The following is a 22,386-nucleotide window of genomic DNA, read 5'->3' as shown; positions in this document are numbered from 1 at the left end:
TCCTACCTGTGTAGTGTCTGTCCTACCTGTGCTATGTCTGTCCTACCTGTACTATGTCTGTCCTACCTGTGCAGTGCTGTCCTACCTGTGCTATGTCTGTCCTACCTGTGCTATGTCTGTCCTACCTGTGCTATGTCTGTCCTACCTGTACTATGTCTGTCCTACCTGTACTATGTTTGTCCTACCTGTGTGATGTCTGTCATACTCTGTGGTCTCTGTCCTACTCTGTGGTCTCTGTCCTACCTGTGTGGGTTCTGTTCTACCTGTACTATGTCTGTCCTACCTGTACTATGACTGTCCTACCTGTACTATGTTTGTCCTACCTGTACTACCTCTGTTCTACCTGTACTATGTCTGTCCTACCTGTGCAGTGTCTGTCCTACCTGTGCTATGTCTGTCCTACCTGTGCTATGTCTGTCCTACCTGTGCAATGCCTGTCCTACCTGTGCAGTGTCTGTCCTACCTGTGTAGTGTCTGTCCTACCTGTGCTATGTCTGTCCTACCTGTACTATGTCTGTCCTACCTGTGCAGTGTCTGTCTTACCTGTGCAGTGTCTGTCCTACCTGTGCAGTGTCTGTCCTACCTGTACTATGTCTGTCTTACCTGTACTATGTTTGTCCTACCTGTGTGATGTCTGTCCTACTCTGAGGTCTCTGTCCTACCTTTGTGGGTTCTGTTCTACCTGTACTATGCCTGTCCTACCTGTACTATGTCTGTCCTACCTGTGTAGTGTCTGTCCTACCTGTGCTATGTCTGTCCTACCTGTGCAGTGCTGTCCTACCTGTGCTATGTCTGTCCTACCTGTGCTATGTCTGTCCTACCTGTACTATGTCTGTCCTACCTGTACTATGTTTGTCCTACCTGTGTGATGTCTGTCATACTCTGTGATCTCTGTCCTACTCTGTGTGGGTTCTGTTCTACCTGTACTATGTCTGTCCTACCTGTACTATGTCTGTCCTACCTGTACTATGTTTGTCCTACCTGTACTACGTCTGTCCTACCTGTACTATGTCTGTCCTACCTGTGCAGTGTCTGTCCTACCTGTACTATGTCTGTCCTACCTGTGCTATGTCTGTCCTACCTGTGCTATGTCTGTCCTACCTGTGCAGTGTCTGTCCTACCTGTACTATGTCTGTCCTACCTGTGCTATGTCTGTCCTACCTGTGCAGTGTCTGTCCTACCTGTGCAGTGTCTGTCCTACCTGTGCTATGTCTGTCCTACCTATACTATGTCTGTCCTACCTGTACTATGTCTGTCCTACCTGTGCTATGTCTGTCCTACCAGTGTGGTGTCTGTCCTACCTATATTATGTATATGTTTACCTATATTGAATAATTCTATTTATAAATGATATAGAGGATGGGATAAATGGCTCAATCTCAGTTTTTGCGGATGACACAAAATTAAGCAGGGCAATAACTTCACATCAGGATATAAAAATTTCACAGCAAGACCTGAACGAAAAAAATGGAGTGCTTTAATGTGGAGAAATGTAAAATAATGCAGTGACAATTCACCAGACCACCTCTTTTAGGGGTGCCAAGAGTAACTTTTGCTTTGGGGGCTGTACTGACCACTCCTACTCCTGCTTGATTGCCCTACGCTGGGCCTTGTAGGCCTGGAGCACTCGGAGCCACACAGCTTGCAGGCCACAGCCATGCACCCACTTGCCTGAATGTTCATATTTGGCCAACAGGCGGGTTAAGTCCAGGTCTTTCAAGAAATGCATGCCCAGCACGGCAGGCACTGCTGGGTTAACTGGGTTATGGATCACCACTACTCCTACCCGCTCCACCACCTGGTCTTCAATTTGAATACTTACCCAGGTGATGCCTTCGACCAAGATGGGCCGATTATTGGCTGTTCTGAGGGATAGCCAGCAGAGGTCTAAATGTTTTTGTGCTCCAAATCTCTGCACATAAGAAATCGTACTCCACGATTGTGACCTCTGACCTGGTGTCAATCAAGCATAGGATTTCTTACCTGTTAACTAAGGCAGCTACCACTGGGCTCAGTGTGACCATGTCCTTTGACTTGCTGGGACTTTGGGTTGTTGGACCCAGGGGTCATCCCTCTTCCCCGGGAGTCAGTAGATTAATGATGGCCTGGAGGGAACAAGATATTTAAATCAGCCAAGGATAGTTGGAACTAGGCACCACATCCCAAATTGTTAGAAAAAGGTAGAAACTGGGAAGGGGGGACTGGGGGGACTTTTAAGGTGCCAGAAACAAAGGGCTATATGATGTGTAGTAAAAATACCAAATTTTATTTAATACATCAGATTAAAAAAAAGTATAACAATCTCCAATTTTAAAATTGCATATTAATGGAAGTATAACTACTGTACATAAAAATTATTCTCGACATGTTTCGCTAAATTGTATAGCTTCTTCAGGAAATTTGTAGTTATCTGTACAGAGTCTTCACCCAGAAGAGAGCTAATCTTGGGTTAGTATGCAAACATATCCGGGTCAATGGGCCGCCACTTCAAAGGATATCAGCAGGTCATAGAAGGAGCATAGTGCCCATACAAAGATCTCACGAGTAATCCAAGGTCCAAGTGTGTGGCTTCCAAGTAGGTGCAGGGCGGATGGTCTAGAGGGGTTTCTGAATCAAGCCGACAGTTCTTGGATATGTGTCCATAGAGGCTGCACTGCCAACATTTTTGGTCCTCCTCCGGGTACCTGTGAAATGGGTTCTCGCCCCTATGGGGTTGGGGTGAGCCCTTCTTAAAGAAGGCTACCTCCTGTTTCAAGGCGGCCACATCCTGAGCTGGCTTTGCCAGTACGGTTTGCATGGCTGACAGAGGTGAAGGTGCCAGGGCCGCCTCCTTGAGATATGCAGGTCCAAATCCCTGGTCACTGCGACCGTTGCATCCGTCTCTTCCTGTTCCCACGCAATCCCCACCGCATTATGGAAGTAGGTGGCGGATTGTGCTTTCACTTTCTCTTGCAAGGCTCTCTGGACTGGGCCAGCCTTCAAGCCAACTATGAACTGGTCCCTTAGTATATGGTCTGACTTAGTGACGTCAGCGCAGCCATGCACATCCCTCTTTTCCAAGTGCCTACAGAGGTTCTGCATGGTTACTGCATAATAGGTGAGGTTCTCGTCCTTCTGCTGTTTCCTTAAGAAGAACCTTTATCGCAGCTCTGGAAGCAGTATCTTCTCCCAAAACAGGTCCTCCAAGTGTGACAAAACCTGTTTTCGGCTAGTTTGCTCGTCCTCTTGCAATGCCATCACCACGTGGTGAGTGTCATCCTCAAAGGCGTTAATAGCCAGCTCCGCCACCAGCTGGGCCAGAAACTAATCCAGGTGCCTGGCACTCTTTAGTCTCTCCTCCCACTCTGCCAAGGGAATGTTGGAGTCACTGAACTTCGGTATTAGGGCTAAGGCTGATCCTAGTGGAGGCATGCTGAAGCCTTGCTGAAACCAATGTATGGTGTTTGTCATCACTGTATCTTGTCTGTTACCTGTGTGGTGTCTGTCCTGCCTGTATTATGTCTGTCCTACCTGTATTATGTCTATCCTACCAGTGTGGTGTCTGTCCTCCCAGTATTATGTCTGTCCAATATGTATGATGTCTATATGTCTCTATCGGGTCTGTTCTACCTGTGTTTTTGTATTTCTGCAGTCTGCACTATCTACATGATGTCTGTATGGTGTTTGTCCTCTCTGTATGCCATCTGTCCTTCCCATATGGTGCCTTTCTGGTTACTGTCCTCTCAGTATGGTGTCTGTCTGAACCATACAGTGTCCATCCTGTCCCAATGCCTGTCGTCCTTGTATAGTGTTTTTTCTCCCCTTATGGAGTTTGTCATCCCCATATGTGGTCTGTCCTTGTTTGATGTCTCTTCAGTGTCTGTCCTCCTTAGGGCCGGCCGGCACTTTAAGAGGGGCGGCAACAGGAGCGCACTGCCCGAGGCTCCCTCCCTCTAGCTTGCAGTGTCATCCTTGCATCATGCTCTGCTCCTCAGCCCCTTCCCGCCCTGCTCCTGCTGGAGGGGGCGTGTCTCTTTGCTGTAGGGGGAGTGTCTCTTTGCTGAATATATGGACATGTCTCTTTGCTGAATATATGGGGATATCTCTGCTGGATTGGGCTGTCTCTTTGCTTTATGGAAATGTCTCTTTGCTGGATGGGTGTGATTTTTTGTTTTTCTTGGGGGGGGGGGGGGGGACAGCATGTCATTCTTTGACCCAGGCAACACAATGTCTTGAGCCAGCCCTGGTCCTCCTTCTATGATGCCTGCCTGTTACTGTCCTCCCTATGTTGTCTGTCCTTCTTGTATGGTGTCTGTCTGGTATCAGTCCTCCTTGTATGGTGTCTGTCTGGTATCTGTCCTCCTTGTATGGTGTCTGTCTGGTATCTGTCCTCCTTGTATGGTGTCTGTCTGGTATCTGTCCTCCTTGTATGGAGTCTGTCTGGTATCTGTCCTCCTTGTATGGAGTCTGTCTGGTATCTGTCCTCCTTGTATGGTGTCTGTCTGGTATCTGTCCTCCTTGTATGGTGTCTGTCTGGTATCTGTCCTCATTGTATGGTGTCTGTCTGGCATGTATCCTCCTTGTATGGTGTCTGTCTGGTATCTGTCCTCCTTGTATGGTGTCTGTCTGGCATGTATCCTCCTTGTATGGTGTCTGTCTGGTATCTGTCCTCCTTGTATGGTGTCTGTCTGGCATGTATCCTCCTTGTATGGTGTCTGTCTGGTATCTGTCCTCCTTGTATGGTGTCTGTCTGGCATGTATCCTCCTTGTATGGTGTCTGTCTGGTATCTGTCCTCCTTGTATGGTGTCTGTCTGGTATCTGTCCTCCTTGTATGGTGTCTGTCTGGTATCTGTCCTCCTTGTCTGGTATCTGACCTCCTTGTATAGTGTCTGTCTGGTATCTGTCCTCCTTGTATGGTGTCTGCCTGGTATCTGTCCTCCTTGTATGGTGTCTGCCTGGTATCTGTCCTCCTTCTATGGTGTCTGTCTGGTATCTGTCCTCCTTGTATGGTGTTTGTTTGGTATCTGTCCTCCTTGTATGGTGTCTGTCTGGTATCTGTCCTCCTTGTATGGTGTTTGTCTGGTATCTGTCCTCCTTGTATGGTGTCTGTCTGGTATCTGTCCTCCTTGTATGGTGTCTGTCTGGTATCTGTCCTCCTTGTATGGTGTCTGTCTGGTATCTGTCCTCCTTGTATGGTGTCTGTCTGGTATCTGTCCTCCTTGTATGGTGTCTGTCTGGTATCTGTCCTCCTTGTATGGTGTCTGTCTGGTATCTGTCCTCCTTGTATGGTGTCTGTCTGGTATCTGTCCTCCTTGTATGGTGTCTGTCTGGTATCTGTCCTCCTTGTATGGTGTTTGTCTGGTATCTGTCCTCCTTGTATGGTGTCTGTCTGGTATCTGTCCTCCTTGTATGGTGTCTGTCTGGTATCTGTCCTCCTTGTATGGTGTCTGTCTGGTATCTGTCCTCCTTGTATGGTGTCTGGTATCTATCCTCTTTGTATGGTATCTGTCCTCCTTGTATGGTGTCTGTCTGGTATCTGTCCTCCTTGTATGGTGTCTGTCTGGTATCTGTCCTCCTTGTATGGTGTCTGTCTGGTATCTGTCCTCCTTGTATGGTGTCTGTCTGGTATCTGTCCTCCTTGTATGGTGTCTGTCTGGTATCTGTCCTCCTTGTATGGTGTCTGTCTGGTATCTGTCCTCCTTGTATGGTGTCTGTCTTCCTTGCATGGGGTCTTTTCAGTGTCTATTCTAACTGTATGGTGTCTGTCCTCCTTTGTATGGTGCCTGTCCGGTTTCTGTCCAACTTGTATATTGTCTATTAGTGTTGGGTTAACTGTTTGGCCCAAGCATGAGTTTAAGCCGAACATTGGCTCTTCGGCCCGTTTGTCCAACACCTGAATTTGCGAGTTATTAAGCGGGTGTTTGCCCCGCCGAATGCCCTGCAATGCACTGCATGCATTTTGCCCAATCAGGGAGCAGTATAAGCTGATTAAGGAGCAGGGCCGGGAAGCCGGGCGCGGCATCCTTAACAACTGATGAGTCGTCAGCTGTCAATAGATTTTTAAAATAAAAATTGCTGGTTAAAAAAAAAGAAGAAAAAAAAAAACACGTGGGCATGCAGCCCGGCAGGTCAGGAAGGGTGGGGGGGACAAGCGAGCTCTGCCCCCCCACCCCAAAGCACCTTGTACCCATGTTGATGGGGCCAGTGGTTGTGGGGGTCTACGGGCAGGGGGCTTTTCAGAATCTGGAATCCCCCTTTAACAAGGGGGCATCCCTATGTGAATGAGTATGAGGTACATAGAACCCACACCCATTCACCAAAAAAGTGTCAAAAAGTAACAAAAACACAGAGACAGTTTTTGACAAATCCTTTAATAAAAAATAAGTGTCCCTCGATGTAAATCCACCATCAATCATCAGAAAAAAAAAACAACAAAAAAAAACGCTCCCGCCATCTATGAAGGCTGGTCGCCTACTGCAGGCTCCGCCATTTGACAGTTCTTATATAGGTAAGGGGTGGAGCCATTTGGTGACACCGCCTGGTGGCACCGCCCCCTTATGACGTTACCGACCCAGCATGCACGGTTCTGTGGTGTCCCAAGGGGGCGGTGCCACCAAGGGATGTCACAAGGTGGCCCTGCCCCTTGCCTATATAAGAACTGTAAAATAGCGGAGCACACAGTAGGCGGCCAGCCTTTATAGACGGCAGAATTTTTGTTTTTTTCGGGTACAGCGGGCGGCGTAATTGATGATGGATCTAAATTGGAGGACACTTTTTTTATTTTTTAATAAAGGAATTGTCAAACTGTGTGTGTTTGTGTTTTTATTACTTTTTGACACTTTTTTAGTGAATGGGTAAGAGTATTATGTACCCCATACTCATTCACATGGGGGGGCCTGATCTGGGGGCCCCCTTGTTAAAGGGGGGTTCCAGATTCCGATAAGCTCCCTGCCCACAGACCCCCAGAACCACTAGCCATGAGCAGAGCTCCCCTGCCCCAAAGTACCCACCCCCCATGTTGAGGGCATGTGGCCTGGTATAGTTCAAGAGGGGGGCAGACGCTCGCTTGTTCCCCCCCCCGTTCCCTTTCTTGACTTTCCAGGCTGAATGCTCGGATAAGGGTCTGGTATACTGGTATAGATCTTGGGGGGGGGGTGAACCCCACGCCATTTAAAAAAAAATTTGCTGGTTTCTCTTTCAAAAGCTGGGTGTCAGCAATTGTAACTGCGGGTCAATTTAAATGTGATTTGACTAGTTTTTTTTTTTTTTTTCTTTAGAAATTTCAGTTTTTCTGCGGCAGGTTCTATACATGCTACCGATGCGCCAGTTTATAGGCAGACTAAGGGAACCCCCCAGGCACTATATTTAAATGAATTTTTCATTTTTTGGTGCACGTTAAGGATCATTAAAATTACTGCTCCTGAAAAAAACTATAATTTTTTATTTTTTTTCCCCCAGGGCAGTACCCAGACCCCCATACACTTTTTATGGCCAATTACTTGCATATAAGCCTTCAAAATGATTTTTCCTGTTTGACTCCCATAGACTTCAATAGGGTTCACTGTTTGGGTTGGAACTTCTCCCCTGTTCAGGAGTTCTGCTACAAACCAAACGGGGGTGGGGGGGTGGGGGGGTGGGTTCAGTCCATCTCTATTGCCTATCTGTTGTCTGCCTTTCTGGATCGGTGTCTGTCCTCCACATAAGTGTCTGTCCTCACTGTATGATGTTTGTCCTCCCCGTACATTGTCTCTCCGGTGTCTGTCCTCCCCATACGTTGTCTCTCCGGTGTCTGCCGTTGTTTCTCCGGTGTCCCTCCGGTGTCTGTCCTCCTCGTACGTTGTCTCTCCGGTGTCTGTCCTCCCCATACGTTGTCTCTCCGTTGTCTGTCGTTGTCTCTCCGGTGTCTCTCCGGTGTCTGTCCTCCTCGTACGTTGTCTCTCCGGTGTCTGTCCTCCCCATACGTTGTCTCTCCGGTGTCTGTCCTCCCCGTACGTTGTCTCTCCGGTGTCTGTCCTCCTCGTACGTTGTCTCTCCGGTGTCTGTCCTCCCCATACGTTGTCTCTCCGGTGTCTGTCCTCCCCGTACGTTGTCTCTCCGGTGTCTGTCGTTGTCTCTCCGGTGTCTGTCCTCCCCATACGTTGTCTCTCCAGTGTCTGTCCTCCCCATACGTTGTCTCTCCGGTGTCTGTCCTCCCCGTACGTTGTCTCTCCGGTGTCTGTCGTTGTCTCTCCGGTGTCTCTCCGGTGTCTGTCCTCCCCATACGTTGTCTCTCCGGTGTCTGTCGTTGTCTCTCCGGTGTCTCTCCGGTGTCTGTCCTCCTCGTACGTTGTCTCTCCGGTGTCTGCCGTTGTTTCTCCGGTGTCTCTCCGGTGTCTGTCCTCCCCATACGTTGTCTCTCCGGTGTCTGCCGTTGTTTCTCCGGTGTCTCTCCGGTGTCTGTCCTCCTCGTACGTTGTCTCTCCGGCAGGGGCGGACTGACCATTCGGTCGATCGGACGCCGACCGAGGGCCCGCAGCCAGTAGGGGGCCCGGGAGACATGCTCGTCGGATCTAGGGGTATGCTGCTGGGCGTGCTGCGGTGGAGCCGTTCTGCCGACTGCCGCGGGGGGGGGGGTGTGGGGGGGTGAGGCGGGCATCTCCTCTTTCAGTTTGGGATGCAGTGAGGGGAGTGGGAGGCGGCGATCAGCAGCTCTATGGTGCTCGCAGCATCTCCCGGGGACTTGTATTTCTCCTCCAGCTTGTAGAGTGGATAGGGGAGGGGCCTCTGACCCGGGCAGCTACAAGTTTTACTCTCTGCTTGTACGCTGTTGCCGACTGCTGCCTGGGTCAGAGGCCCCTCCCCTATCTACTGTTCAGAATCAGAAGGAGGACTACAAGCCCCAGTGAGATCCACAGGCACCATAGAACTGCCGATCGCCACCTCCCACCTCCCCCTTGGGTTGGAGGTGCACAGCCAGGTACAGGGGAACCTCTGGGGGGGTTAAGTCTGGGGACCCTGATGTATGGGGGGGTTCTCTGGGGACCCTGATGTATGGGGGGGGCTCTCTGGGGACCCTGATGTATGTGGGGCTCTCTGGGGACCCTGATGTATGTGGGGTTCTCTGGGGACCCTGATGTATGTGGGGTTCTCTGGGGACCCTGATGTATGTGGGGTTCTCTGGGGACCCTGATGTATGTGGGGTTCTCTGGGGACCCTGATGTATGGGGGGTTCTCTGGGGACCCTGATGTATGTGGGGTTCTCTGGGGACCCTGATGTATGTGGGGTTCTCTGGGGACCCTGATGTATGGGGGGGGGGTTCTCTGGGGACCCTGATGTATGTGGGGTTCTCTGGGGACCCTGATGTATGGGGGGGGCTCTCTGGGGACCCTGATGTATGGGGGGTTCTCTGGGGACCCTGATGTATGTGGGGTTCTCTGGGGACCCTGATGTATGTGGGGTTCTCTGGGGACCCTGATGTATGGGGGGGGGGGTTCTCTGGGGACCCTGATGTATGTGGGGTTCTCTGGGGACCCTGATGTATGTGGGGTTCTCTGGGGACCCTGATGTATGGGGGGGGCTCTCTGGGGACCCTGATGTATGGGAGGGGTTCTCTGGGGACCCTGATGTATGGGGGGGCTCTCTGGGGACCCTGATGTATGGGGGGGGCTCTCTGGGGACCCTGATGTATGGGGGGGGCTCTCTGGGGACCCTGATGTATGGGGGGGGGGTTCTCTGGGGACCCTGATGTATGTGGGGTTCTCTGGGGACCCTGATGTATGGGGGGGGGGTTCTCTGGGGACCCTGATGTATGTGGGGTTCTCTGGGGACCCTGATGTATGGGGGGGGCTCTCTGGGGACCCTGATGTATGGGGGGGGCTCTCTGGGGACCCTGATGTATGGGGGGAGGGGTTCTCTGGGGACCCTGATGTATGGGGGGGCTCTCTGGGGACCCTGATGTAAGGGGGAGGCTCTCTGGGGACCCTGATGTATGGGGGGCTCTCTGGGGACCCTGATGTATGGGGGGCTCTCTGGGGACCCTGATGTATGGGGGGCTCTCTGGGGACCCTGATGTATGGGGGGCTCTCTGGGGACCCTGATGTATGGGGGGGGTTCTCTGGGGACCCTGATGTATGTGGGGTTCTCTGGGGACCCTGATGTATGGGGGGGGGTTCTCTGGGGACCCTGATGTATGTGGGGTTCTCTGGGGACCCTGATGTATGGGGGGGGGTTCTCTGGGGACCCTGATGTATGTGGGGTTCTCTGGGGACCCTGATGTATGTGGGGTTCTCTGGGGACCCTGATGTATGGGGGGGGCTCTCTGGGGACCCTGATGTATGGGGGGGGCTCTCTGGGGACCCTGATGTATGGGGGGAGGGGTTCTCTGGGGACCCTGATGTATGGGGGGAGGGGTTCTCTGGGGACCCTGATGTATGGGGGGGCTCTCTGGGGACCCTGATGTATGGAGGGGCTCTCTGGGGACCCTGATGTATGGAGGGGCTCTCTGGGGACCCTGATGTATGGGGGGGCTCTCTGGGGACCCTGATGTATGGGGGGCTCTCTAGGGACCCTGATGTATGGGGGGGGGCTCTCTGGGGACCCTGATGTAAGGGGGGGGCTCTCTGGGGACCCTGATGTATGGGGGGGCTCTCTGGGGACCCTGATGTATGGGGGGGCTCTCTGGAGACCCTGATGTATGGGGGGCTCTCTGGGGACCCTGATGTATGGGGGGGCTCTCTGGGGACCCTGATGTATGGGGGGCTCTCTGGGGACCCTGATGTATGTGGGGTTCTCTGGGGACCCTGATGTATGGGGGGGGTTCTCTGGGGACCCTGATGTATGTGGGGTTCTCTGGGGACCCTGATGTATGGGGGGGGGTTCTCTGGGGACCCTGATGTATGTGGGGTTCTCTGGGGACCCTGATGTATGGGGGGGGGTTCTCTGGGGACCCTGATGTATGTGGGGTTCTCTGGGGACCCTGATGTATGTGGGGTTCTCTGGGGACCCTGATGTATGGGGGGGGCTCTCTGGGGACCCTGATGTATGGGGGGGCTCTCTGGGGACCCTGATGTATGGGGGGAGGGGTTCTCTGGGGACCCTGATGTATGGGGGGGCTCTCTGGGGACCCTGATGTATGGGGGGGCTCTCTGGGGACCCTGATGTATGGAGGGGCTCTCTGGGGACCCTGATGTATGGAGGGGCTCTCTGGGGACCCTGATGTATGGGGGGGCTCTCTGGGGACCCTGATGTATGGGGGGCTCTCTAGGGACCCTGATGTATGGGGGGGGGCTCTCTGGGGACCCTGATGTATGGGGGGGCTCTCTGGAGACCCTGATGTATGGGGGGCTCTCTGGGGACCCTGATGTATGGGGGGGCTCTCTGGGGACCCTGATGTATGGGGGGCTCTCTGGGGACCCTGATGTATGTGGGGTTCTCTGGGGACCCTGATGTATGGGGGGGGTTCTCTGGGGACCCTGATGTATGTGGGGTTCTCTGGGGACCCTGATGTATGTGGGGTTCTCTGGGGACCCTGATGTATGTGGGGTTCTCTGGGGACCCTGATGTATGTGGGGGGCTCTCTGGGGACCCTGATGTATGGGGGGGGGCTCTCTGGGGACCCTGATGTATGGGGGGGGCTCTCTGGGGACCCTGATGTATGGGGGGGGCTCTCTGGGGACCCTGATGTATGGGGGGGATTCTCTGGGGACCCTGATGTATGGGGGGAGGGGTTCTCTGGGGACCCTGATGTATGGGGGGGCTCTCTGGGGACCCTGATGTATGGGGGGGCTCTCTGGGGACCCTGATGTATGGAGGGGCTCTCTGGGGACCCTGATGTATGGAGGGGCTCTCTGGGGACCCTGATGTATGGAGGGGCTCTCTGGGGACCCTGATGTATGGGGGGGCTCTCTGGGGACCCTGATGTATGGAGGGGCTCTCTGGGGACCCTGATGTATGGGGGGCTCTCTAGGGACCCTGATGTATGGGGGGGAGCTCTCTGGGGACCCTGATGTAAGGGGGGGGGCTCTCTGGGGACCCTGATGTATGGGGGGGCTCTCTGGGGACCCTGATGTATGGGGGGCTCTCTGGGGACCCTGATGTATGGGGGGGCTCTCTGGGGACCCTGATGTATGGGGGGGCTCTCTGGAGACCCTGATGTATGGGGGGCTCTCTGGGGACCCTGATGTATGGGGGGGCTCTCTGGGGACCCTGATGTATGGGGGGCTCTCTGGGGACCCTGATGTATGGGGGGGCTCTCTGGGGACCCTGATGTATGGGGGGGCTCTCTGGGGACCCTGATGTATGGGGGGCTCTCTGGGGACTCTGATGTATGGGGGGCTCTCTGGGGACCCTGATTTATGGGGGGCTCTCTGGGGACCCTGATTTATGGGGGGCTCTCTGGGGACCCTGATTTATGGGGGGCTCTCTGGGGACCCTGATGTATGGGGGGGCTCTCTGGGGACCCTGATGTATGGGGGGAGGCTCTCTGGGGACCCTGATGTAAGGAGGAGGCTCTCTGGGGACCCTGATGTAAGGACGAGGCTCTCTGGGGACCCTGATGTATGGGGGAAGGCTCTCTGGGGACCCTGATGTATGGGGGGAGGCTCTCTGGGGACCCTGATGTATGGGGGGCTCTCTAGGGACCCTGATGTAAGGAGGAGGCTCTCTGGGGACCCTATTGTAAGGACGAGGCTCTCTGGGGACCCTGATGTAAGGAGGAGGCTCTCTGGAGACCCTGATGTTTGGGGGGGCTCTCTGGGGACCCTGATGTATGGGGGGGCTCTCTGGGGACCCTGATGTATGGGGGGGCTCTCTGGAGACCTTGATGTATGGGGGGGCTCTCTGGGGACCTTGATGTATGGGGGGGCTCTCTGGGGACCCTGATGTAAGGGGGGTTTCTCTGGGGACCCTGATGTAAGGAGGGGGCTCTCTGGGGACCTTGATGTAAGGAGGGGGCTCTCTGGGGACCCTGATGTAAGGAGGAGGCTCTCTGGGGACCCTGATGTAAGGAGGGGGCTCTCTGGGAACCCTGATGTTAGGAGGAGGCTGTCTGGGGACCCTGATGTAAGGAGGAGGCTCTCTGGGGACCCTGATGTAAGGAGGAGGCTCTCTGGGGACCCTGATGTTTGGGGGGGCTCTCTGGAGACCCTGATGTATGGGGGCTCTCTGGGGACCCTGATGTATGGGGGGGGGCTCTCTGGGGACCCAGATCTATTGGGGGCTCTCTGGGGACCCAGATCTATGGGGGGCTCTCTGGGGACCCAGATCTATGGGGGGCTCTCTGGGACCCTGATGCATGGGGGGGCTCTCTGGGGAGTGGACCCTGATGTATGGGGGGGCTCTCTGGGGACCTTGATGTAAGGGGGGCTCTCTGAAGACCTTGATGTAAGGGGGGGCTCTCTGAAGACCTTGATGTAAGGGTGGCTCTCTGGGGACCCTGATGTATGGGGGGTTTCTCTGGGGACCCTGATGTAAGGAGGGGGCTCTCTGGGGACCTTGATGTAAGGAGGGGGCTCTCTGGGGACCCTGATGTAAGGAGGGGGCTCTCTGGGGACCTTGATGTAAGGAGGGGGCTCTCTGGGGACCCTGATGTAAGGAGGGGGCTCTCTGGGGACCCTGATGTATGGGGGGCTCTCTAGGGACCCTGATGTAAGGAGGAGGCTCTCTGGGGACCCTATTGTAAGGACGAGGCTCTCTGGGGACCCTGATGTAAGGAGGAGGCTCTCTGGAGACCCTGATGTTTGGGGGGGCTCTCTGGGGACCCTGATGTATGGGGGGGCTCTCTGGGGACCCTGATGTATGGGGGGGCTCTCTGGAGACCTTGATGTATGGGGGGGCTCTCTGGGGACCTTGATGTATGGGGGGGCTCTCTGGGGACCCTGATGTAAGGGGGGTTTCTCTGGGGACCCTGATGTAAGGAGGGGGCTCTCTGGGGACCTTGATGTAAGGAGGGGGCTCTCTGGGGACCCTGATGTAAGGAGGAGGCTCTCTGGGGACCCTGATGTAAGGAGGGGGCTCTCTGGGAACCCTGATGTAAGGAGGAGGCTGTCTGGGGACCCTGATGTAAGGAGGAGGCTCTCTGGGGACCCTGATGTAAGGAGGAGGCTCTCTGGGGACCCTGATGTTTGGGGGGGCTCTCTGGAGACCCTGATGTATGGGGGCTCTCTGGGGACCCTGATGTATGGGGGGGGGCTCTCTGGGGACCCAGATCTATTGGGGGCTCTCTGGGGACCCAGATCTATGGGGGGCTCTCTGGGGACCCAGATCTATGGGGGGCTCTCTGGGACCCTGATGCATGGGGGGGCTCTCTGGGGAGTGGACCCTGATGTATGTGGGGCTCTCTGGAGACCTTGATGTATGGGGGGGCTCTCTGGGGACCTTGATGTAAGGGGGGCTCTCTGAAGACCTTGATGTAAGGGGGGGCTCTCTGAAGACCTTGATGTAAGGGTGGCTCTCTGGGGACCCTGATGTATGGGGGGTTTCTCTGGGGACCCTGATGTAAGGAGGGGGCTCTCTGGGGACCTTGATGTAAGGAGGGGGCTCTCTGGGGACCCTGATGTAAGGAGGGGGCTCTCTGGGGACCCTGATGTAAGGAGGGGGCTCTCTGCGGACCCTGATGTAAGGAGGAGGCTCTCTGGGGACCCTGATGTAAGGAGGAGGCTCTCTGGGGACCCTGATGTAAGGAGGAGGCTCTCTGGGGACCCTGATGTAAGGGGAGGTTCTCTGGGGACCCTGATGTAAGGGGGGGCTCTCTGGGGACCCTGATGTAAGGGGAGGCTCTCTGGGGACCCTGATGTAAAGGGAGGCTCTCTGGGGACCCTGATGTAAGGGGGGGCTCTCTGGGGACCCTGATGTAAGGGGAGGCTCTCTGGGGACCCTGATGTAAGGGGAGGTTCTCTGGGGACCCTGATGTAAGGGGGGGCTCTCTGGGGACCCTGATGTAAGGGGAGGCTCTCTGGGGACCCTGATGTATGGGGGGTTTCTCTGGGGACCCTGATGTAAGGAGGGGGCTCTCTGGGGACCTTGATGTAAGGAGGGGGCTCTCTGGGGACCCTGATGTAAGGAGGGGGCTCTCTGGGGACCCTGATGTAAGGAGGAGGCTCTCTGCGGACCCTGATGTAAGGAGGAGGCTCTCTGGGGACCCTGATGTAAGGAGGAGGCTCTCTGGGGACCCTGATGTAAGGAGGAGGCTCTCTGGGGACCCTGATGTAAGGGGAGGTTCTCTGGGGACCCTGATGTAAGGGGGGGCTCTCTGGGGACCCTGATGTAAGGGGAGGCTCTCTGGGGACCCTGATGTAAAGGGAGGCTCTCTGGGGACCCTGATGTAAGGGGAGGCTCTCTGGGGACTTGTTTACATAGGCAGACCACAGTTCTGCCTCTGTTGGAAACGATCGTCGGGGCCTGGCGGACATGGGGTCCTCCGGACTCGCTGGTTAGCTCTCGGTGTGTCCAATCACAGCGGCAGCAGGTCAAACAGCATGCAGACCCGCAAGTGCAGAATCAAGTACCTGTACATGATTCTGCTCACAGGAGACGCAGCCCTGCAGTAAATGTATGTGGTTAAAGTGAGTTTATTTTTCTTTAATCTTTAAACATTTATTTTGAACATGAAGTAGAGAAATTCTGTGACCAATGCATGTAATGTAGCATGCAATATATACGTGGGGCTTTGTGAGGGTGTGGCTTGTGTGTGGGTGGGTGGGGACTAAGGGGGCCCCATGAGCCCCTATTGCCCGGGGGCCCCATGAGTTGTCAGTCCGCCCCTGCTCTCCGGTGTCTGTCCTCCCCCTACGTTGTCTCTCCGGTGTCTGTCGTTGTCTCTCCGGTGTCTGTCCTCCCCATACGTTGTCTCTCCGGTGTCTGCCGTTGTTTCTCCGGTGTCTCTCCGGGGGCCGGTCCTCCTCGTACGTTGTCTCTCCGGTGTCTGTCCTCCCCATACGTTGTCTCTCCGGTGTCTGTCGTTGTCTCTCTGGTGTCTCTCCGGTGTCTGTCCTCCTCGTACGTTGTCTCTCCAGTGTCTGTCCTCCCCATACGTTGTCTCTCCGGTGTCTGTCCTCCCCGTACGTTGTCTCTCCGGTGTCTGTCCTCCTCGTACGTTGTCTCTCCGGTGTCTGTCCTCCCTATACGTTGTCTCTCCGGTGTCTGTCCTCCCCGTATGTTGTCTCTCCGGTGTCTGTCCTCCCCGTATGTTGTCTCTCCGGTGTCTGTCGTTGTCTCTCCGGTGTCTCTCCGGTGTCTGTCCTCCCCATACGTTGTCTCTCCGGTGTCTGTCCTCCTCGTACGTTGTCTCTCCGGTGTCTGTCCTCCCCATACGTTGTCTCTCCGGTGTCTGTCGTTGTCTCTCTGGTGTCTCTCCGGTGTCTGTCCTCCTCGTACGTTGTCTCTCCAGTGTCTGTCCTCCCCATACGTTGTCTCTCCGGTGTCTGTCCTCCCCGTACGTTGTCTCTCCGGTGTCTGTCCTCCTCGTACGTTGTCTCTCCGGTGTCTGTCCTCCCTATACGTTGTCTCTCCGGTGTCTGTCCTCCCCGTATGTTGTCTCTCCGGTGTCTGTCCTCCCCGTATGTTGTCTCTCCGGTGTCTGTCGTTGTCTCTCCGGTGTCTCTCCGGTGTCTGTCCTCCCCATACGTTGTCTCTCCGGTGTCTGTCCTCCCCGTACGTTGTCTCTCCGGTGTCTGTCGTTGTCTCTCCGGTGTCTCTCCGGTGTCTGTCCTCCCCATACGTTGTCTCTCCGGTGTCTGTCCTCCCCATACGTTGTCTCTTCGGTGTCTGTCGTTGTCTCTCCGGTGTCTCTCCGGTGTCTGTCCTCCTCGTACGTTGTCTCTCCAGGGCCTGTCCTCCCCGTACGTTGTCTCTCCGGTGTCTGTCGTTGTCTCTTCGGTGTCTCTCCGGTGTCTGTCCTCCCCATACGTTGTCTCTCCGGTGTCTGTCGTTGTCTCTCTGGTGTCTCTCCGGTGTCTGTCCTCCTCGTACGTTGTCTCTCCGGTGTCTGTCGTTGTCTCTCTGGTGTCTCTCCGGTGTCTGTCCTCCTCGTACGTTGTCTCTCCAGTGTCTGTCCTCCCCATACGTTGTCTCTCCGGTGTCTGTCCTCCCCGTACGTTGTCTCTCCGGTGTCTGTCCTCCTCGTACGTTGTCTCTCCGGTGTCTGTCCTCCCCATACGTTGTCTCTCCGGTGTCTGTCCTCCCCGTATGTTGTCTCTCCGGTGTCTGTCATTGTCTCTCCGGTGTCTCTCCGGTGTCTGTCCTCCCCATACGTTGTCTCTCCGGTGTCTGTCGTTGTCTCTCCAGTGTCTCTCCGGTGTCTGTCCTCCCCGTACGTTGTCTCTCCGGTGTCTGTCCTCCCCGTACGTTGTCTCTCCGGTGTCTGTCCTCCCCGTACGTTGTCTCTCCGGTGTCTGTCGTTGTCTCTCCGGTGTCTCTCCGGTGTCTGTCCTCCCCATACGTTGTCTCTCCGGTGTCTGTCGTTGTCTCTCCAGTGTCTCTCCGGTGTCTGTCCTCCTCGTACGTTGTCTCTCCGGTGTCTGTCCTCCCCGTACGTTGTCTCTCCGGTGTCTGTCCTCCCCGTACGTTGTCTCTCCGGTGTCTGTCGTTGTCTCTCCGGTGTCTCTCCGGTGTCTGTCCTCCCCATATGTTGTCTCTCTGGTGTCTGTCCTCCTGGTACGTTGTCTCTCTGGTGTCTGTCCTCCCCATATGGTTTCTCTCCTGTATCCGTCCTCATGGCGTAGTGATTGACTTCTGCAGTTCCTCTGACCCTTTCCTTGCCTCTCCTCCTCAGGTCGGGGCTGGGGGATGCCGAAATGTCCCTCATTTGCCTGTCGGACTTTGAAGCCTACGCCAGAGATCATTTGCCTAAAGCCACCTGGGAGTATTATGCCGCGGGGGCCGATGACTGCTGCACGCGGGATGACAACTTGCTCGCCTTCAAACGGTAAACAAAGAGGATTCTGGGGAACTTTCTACTGAAGGAAGGTCACTTCGCAGTGTTGAAACAGAACTCCAGCCAAAACGTATTTTCAATCTTTTGGAGAAGGGTCGGGTCATCAGTCAGTCCTTATTACTGCCCCTCTGCTTTTAAATATTAATGGCAACCCCACGCATCTAGCAAATACAGGGGCATTTGCTGCCACCAAAAGACATGGTACTACAGTACCATGTGGTTTGGCGTAGCGTGATTTTTTTTTTTTTTGTAAATTATTTTTTATTCAGTTTTTTAACATGCATACAACAGGCCACAGATCGTGGACATCAACCACTGGCCACAATACACTTACCAGTGTACATTTACAAGAAAAGGAAACGTAGGGGGAAAAAAAATAAAAAGACAATACCAAAATTAACTTCTTGCTTACCGGGCACTTAAACCCCCTTCCTGCCCCGACCAATTTTTAGCTTTTAGCGCTGTCACTCTGTGAATGACAATTGCGTTGTCGTGCTACACTGTACTCAAATGAAATGAAATCAGTCTGTTTTTTCAGTAACTGAGAGTCCTGGTGGAGTCCTTCCTGCAACTCGCTCCTCTCCCTGCCAATGAGGATGCAGGGGAAGGAGCAGATCGGGCGGCCGTGGTTGTGTGAGCGCTCGCATTATGCAGTGTCAATGAGCAGAGGGAGGGGGGAGGACTCACCCGCAGGAGCTGACTGGGAACTCTCCCTCTTAGACATTGCCTATGTCTAATTTATTATTAATATTTATTATTATTATTGATTATTTTTATTTTTTAATTGGGGGGGGCACATGGTGGGGCACAGAAAAATATTGGGGGGTCAGGGCCCCCTCTGGCCCCCCCTAGGGACGCCATTGGTCGCTGGGCTCGAGGTCAAGAGGCTCTCTGTCAAATTGGGAGCAAAAAAAGTGTCCCAATTGAATGTATCTGAAAAAAAATGTGAGCTTGGTAAGTCATAACGTAGTTTCAATCCATCGAATGTCATTAGGGGTACCGTTCACTACAATGTGATCTTAATTCCGTATTTAGTCCAGACTACCGGGTTTTGTAAATTACAAAATTTAGTAAATTAGGATTTCTGGCGTAGCGTGATTTTGAAATTAATAGGGCTGTCTTAAAATCATTACATGGGGACACCTGGGCTTGGACACCTCTTTTATGATGTGAACCAGCCCTCAAGGTCCAATAAGCGGAACACACGTAACATAAGTTAAACAGTTATAAGCTATACAGTAGAACAGCGCCAGTAATGGAGGCCTCCGGTCAGAATAAACATTCCCAGTAAATTTACACAATGTCAGGTCATGTCAATGTCCCAGATTATTCTGCAGAGTGTCGCAGAGAGCACAAAGTGCAATATTCCAAAATCCCTCGACCAGACAGATTTTCCAGTACAGAGGGTGACCCAATGAATGTCCTTAAGGGGCATTTCACCCAAAACTGTTTATTTCATTGTTAAGTTGATAATGGGGATCTGAAGGTTTTCTTTCTACTTTAGGGAACTCTACTGGTGGGATCTCTGTGCCGAGAGATGAGCACTGGAGATGGAGGGGGTTGAAATTGCAAGACTGCGATTGGGGGGTTATGTGACACATGGTATAGAATGACTGGAGGGCAGAATTGTGGACCATGTGTATGTGTGGTCTAGGTTTGGTTTCTCGCCTACACTTGGAGGAAACAAACATTCTATTTTTTTTTTTTTTTTTTAGATTTTTTTCAAAATCTTAAAGCAGAGTTCCACCCAAAAATGGAACTTTAAAATTTTTACTTTTTAATTTCTACTGACTGGAATGGTACCAGCTGATTGGAGAAAAGCCAATGTAGCACCAATATTTAAAAAAGGGCCCAAAATACATCCCTGGGAATTACAGACCAGTTAGCCTAACATCAATAGTATGTAAACTCTTGGAGGGGATGATAAGGGACTATATACAAGATTTTAGTAATAAGAACGGTATCATTAGCAGTAATCAGCATGGATTCATGAAGAATCGTTCTTGCCAAACCAATCTACTAACCTTCTATGAGGAGGTGAGTTGCCATCTAGATAAAGGAAGGCCCGTAGACGTGGTGTATCTGGATTTTGCAAAAGCATTTGATACAGTTCCCCATAAACGTTTACTGTACAAAATAAGGTGCGTTGGCATGGACCATAGGGTGAGTACATGGATTGAAAACTGGCTACAAGGGCGAGTTCAGAGGGTGGTGATAAATGGGGAGTACTCAGAATGGTCAGGGGTGGGTAGTGGGGTTCCCCAGGGTTCTGTGCTGGGACCAATCCTATTTAATTTGTTCATAAACGATCTGAAGGATGGGATAAACAGTTCAATCTCTGTATTTGTGGACGATACTAAGCTAAGCAGGGCAATAACTTCTCCGTAGGATGTGGAAACCTTGCAAGAAGATCTGAACAAATTAATGGGGTGGGCAACTACATGGCAAATGAGGTTCAATGTAGAAAAATGTAAAATAATGCATTTGGGTGGCAAAAATCTGAATGCAATCTATAGACTGGGGGGAGAACCTCTGGGGGGATCTAGGATGGAAAAGGACCTGGGGGTCCTAGTAGATGATAGGCTCAGCAATGACATGCAATGCCAAGCTGCTGCTAACAAAGCAAACAGAATATTGGCATTAAAAAGGGGATCAACTCCAGAGATAAAACGATAATTCTCCCGCTCTACAAGACTCTGGTCCGGCCGCACCTGGACTATGCTGTCCAGTTCTGGGCACCAGTCCTCAGGAAGGATGTACTGGAAATGGAGCGAGTACAAAGAAGGGCAGCAAAGCTAATAAAGGGTCTGGAGGATATTAGTTATGAGGAAAGGTTGCGAGCACTGAACTTATTCTCTCTGGAGAAGAGACGCTTGAGAGGGGATATGATTTCAATTTACAAATACCGTACTGGTGACCCCACAATAGGGATAAAACTTTTCTGTGGAAGGGAGTTTAACAAGACACGTGGCCACTCATTAAAATTAGAAGAAAAGAGGTTTAACCTTAAACTGCGTAGAGGGTTCTTTACTGTAAGAGCGGCAAGGATGTGGAATTCCCTTCCACAGGCGGTGGTCTCTGCGGGGAGCATTGATAGTTTCAAGAAACTATTAGATAATCACCTGAACGACCGCAACATACAGGGATATGCAATGTAATACTGACACATAATCACACACATAGGTTGGATTTGATGGACTTGTGTCTTTTTTCAACCTCACCTACTATGTAACTATGTAAGTGCAGGTGATCCCCTGACATCCTCGATTATTAAAAGTCAGCAGCTACACTTTTTGTAGCTGCTGACTTTTTATTTATTTATTTTTCGGCGGAGCTCCACTTTGAGTCCTATCCGGGTCCTTTAGCCTGGAGGCTTTGTAGAGTTTTGAGTGTGATAAAGCCTCCATTTCTAGGTCCACATCTTACCTGGTAGCCAAACCTTATTCTTAGTCTCAGCTGTCCGCGGGCCTTTATATATGTGATCTGACTGATGATCAGGGCTCTCTCTCTCCTTTATATACACTATATTACCAAAAGTATTGGGACACCTGCCTTTACACACACATGAACTTTAATGGCATCCCAGTCTTAGTCCGTAGGGTTCAATATTGAGTTGGCTCGCCCTTTGCAGCTATAACAGCTTCAACTCTTCTGGGAAGGCTGTCCACAAGGTTTAGGAGTGTGTCTATGGGAATGTTTGATCATTCTTCCAGAAGCCCATTTGTGAGGTCAGGCACTGATGTTGGACGAGAAGGCCTGGCTCACAGTCTCCGCTCTAATTCATCCCAAAGGTGTTCTATCGGGTTGAGGTCAGGACTCTGTGCAGGCCAGTCAAGTTCCTCCACCCCAAACTCGCTCATCCATGTCTTTATGGACCTTGCTTTGTGCACTGGTGTGTAGTCATGTTGGAACGGGAAGGGGCCGTCCCCAAACTGTTTATACAAAGTTTGGAGCATGAAATTGTCCAAAATGTCTTGGTATGCTGACGCCTTAAGAGTTCCCTCCACTGGAACTAAGGGGCCAAGCCCAACCCCTGAAAAACAACCCCACACACCATAATCCCCCCTCCACCAAATGATTTGGACCAGTGCACAAAGCAAGGTCCATAAAGACATGGATGAGCGGGTTTGGGGTGTAGGAACATCACTGGCCTGCACAGAGTCCTGACCTCAACCCGATAGACCACCTTTGGGATGAATTAGAGCGGAGACTGCGAGCCAGGCCTTCTCATCCAACATCAGTACCTGACCTCGCAAATGCCCTTTTGGAAGAATGGTCAAAGATTCCCATAGACACACTCCTAAACCTTGTGGATGACCTTCCCAGAAGAGATGAAGCTGTTATAGCTGCAAAGGGTGGGCCAACTCAATATTGAACCCTCCGGACTAAGACTGGGATGTCATTAAAGGTCATGTGTGTGTAAAGGCAGGCGTCCCAATACTTTAGGTAATATGGTGTATGTGATCTGACTGATGATCAAGGCTCGCTCTCTCCTTT

The 22,386-nt window shown here is 52.8% G+C and overlaps 1 protein-coding gene across 3 annotated transcripts in view; it reads left to right on the top strand.

Moving 5' to 3' along the window:
• The window catches only part of HAO2 (hydroxyacid oxidase 2), a 61,633-nt gene that overhangs the window by 19,955 nt on the left and 19,292 nt on the right, over positions 1-22,386 (top strand). For 2 of the 3 annotated variants that reach the window (XM_073617521.1, XM_073617520.1), the window contains exon 2: positions 17,728-17,880. The exons of the other annotated variant lie outside the window; for it this stretch is intronic. In XM_073617521.1, the coding sequence (XP_073473622.1) occupies positions 17,750-17,880 (131 nt within the window). In that variant the 5' untranslated portion in view covers positions 17,728-17,749. The remainder of the gene's footprint in view (positions 1-17,727; positions 17,881-22,386) is intronic. 3 annotated transcript variants of the gene reach the window in all.

Source organism: Aquarana catesbeiana, linkage group LG02, assembly GCF_042186555.1.
Source record: "Aquarana catesbeiana isolate 2022-GZ linkage group LG02, ASM4218655v1, whole genome shotgun sequence".
Taxonomy (NCBI): Eukaryota; Metazoa; Chordata; class Amphibia; order Anura; family Ranidae; genus Aquarana; species Aquarana catesbeiana.
This window is presented reverse-complemented; position numbering and strand designations above follow the sequence as displayed.